Source organism: Trichinella spiralis (genome assembly GCF_000181795.1).
Source record: "Trichinella spiralis strain ISS 195 chromosome Unknown Scfld1, whole genome shotgun sequence".
NCBI classification, from domain to species: Eukaryota; Metazoa; Nematoda; class Enoplea; order Trichinellida; family Trichinellidae; genus Trichinella; species Trichinella spiralis.
The window spans coordinates 2308544-2310089 of record NW_003526940.1 but is presented as its reverse complement, the minus strand read 5'-3'; the positions used below and the strand labels follow the sequence as shown (position 1 = coordinate 2310089).

Below are 1546 nucleotides of genomic sequence, written 5' to 3'. Positions count from 1 at the left end.
CCAAAATTTTGTGTTTGTTTGAAGTTTCGTCATTCATTGAAATTTTGTATATTCAAATATATAATTTGTGGTGAAGTTCATACTTTTTCATGATTAGCATTCCCGAAAATAATTTTTATCATTATTCTATATTTTATTGTACCAAAGTGACGTTATATCAAATGCGATAATAATAATTAAGAAAACAATACCAAAAATAAGTTAAATAGTGATTTTTATTATTCACTAGCTAACAGCAGCAACAAAAACAGTAATGAACAGCCAACGACAACAAAAAACAGTCAACGGCACTAACAAAATGAAAACAACGAAAAAGCAAGAAAGTAAATAATACAATACAATACAACACAATAAAATACAATCCACCACTTGGAAGGCGGCATTAAATCGGCTCCGGCGTTATATACATTAAAGCTTTTAAGAACTACTCTAGCGTTCGTCTACCGTTGGTGTATTCACCCGTATATTTTGAGCATAAACCTTGTTAACCCGTCTTAAGTCACCAACGGTAGCGTTTCCTGATAGCACTTGCTGAATCAGGGTGTCCATCACACCCTGTTCCGCTATCAGGAGCTGGAGCAGTTCATATAACCCGTTATGACTTTTAGCCGCTTTTCTGTTGAGCCGATTGTGCCAACCTTCCAAGTGGGTATTGGTTCTGATATTTACATTATATACATCCAAAGCGGCAGTCGCTCGTCGGTCATCCACTCCTGCCGAAAGTATTGGAATAGAGCGGCTAAAGTACCCGTAGTGCCTGTTTCAAGCAGTCTAACACTCGTATCAATTTCCGGTTCAGGAAGGAAAGCGGTGGTCAGGAGCATTCTTATCTTTCTTCTTATTCCTTCTTCCGTTCGATATCGTGTTTTCAGTCCCAGCTCACCTACTTTCCTATGTACCGCCTGGCAGAAGTAGAAGTAGCAGCCCTGTACCCGGGTATTCGGGAAGTAACCCCGAATTGCAGGTATCAGGGCTGTTTCAAAATCACAGATAATGGTATGTGGATTAAGGTCGACCTCCAGAACTGCCGCTTTGTATATTAAAGCTTGAAAAATATACCCGCACGTTCCAATGTCTTTACCCGTACATAAACAATAGACTGCTGGCACCAGCTTGCCCGCCACAAAGACATGGATGGTAAATAGCTGTTGATACCACTGAGGTATAATCTTGAATGTACCATCCATGCCCCAGGTTCGACTGGCTGCCAGCAGTCTAATGTTGGTACCCGTCGCAAATACCAATATATGCCTGCAGTTACTTTGGGCAAAATAAAAAAGTCTTCCCCAGACTTCCTTGCTTTTAAACTGATCTGGGATTTACCAAAATCATGCCGGGGTTTCAGAAATCCTGGGGAAAACGCTTCCCCCCCGGGGGGGCATACAATCTCGGCCCTCTAAACCGTCTAAAAAAAAAGAAAAAAGGGGCAGAAAAATGATGGGGTCCACCGGACGCCGCCGGAAAAATTTCCCTCCTCCCTAAAAGGGGCGGGGGAGGGGGGTTTGTTTTTTTTTCTGCGCCTGCGGCTTTTTTTAAAAAAAGCCCT

General features: G+C 41.8%; 1 protein-coding gene across 1 annotated transcript; it reads left to right on the top strand.

The window, feature by feature from the left end:
• Nucleotides 1-597: 597 nt before the first annotated feature.
• Tsp_08892 (conserved hypothetical protein) lies at nucleotides 598-1141 on the top strand. The gene is given in 3 exon segments (XM_003381982.1): nucleotides 598-813; nucleotides 873-996; nucleotides 1011-1141. The coding sequence occupies 3 exon segments, from the start codon at nucleotides 598-600 to the stop codon at nucleotides 1139-1141; spliced, it is 471 nt and encodes a 156-aa protein (XP_003382030.1).
• Nucleotides 1142-1546: the final 405 nt, after the last annotated feature.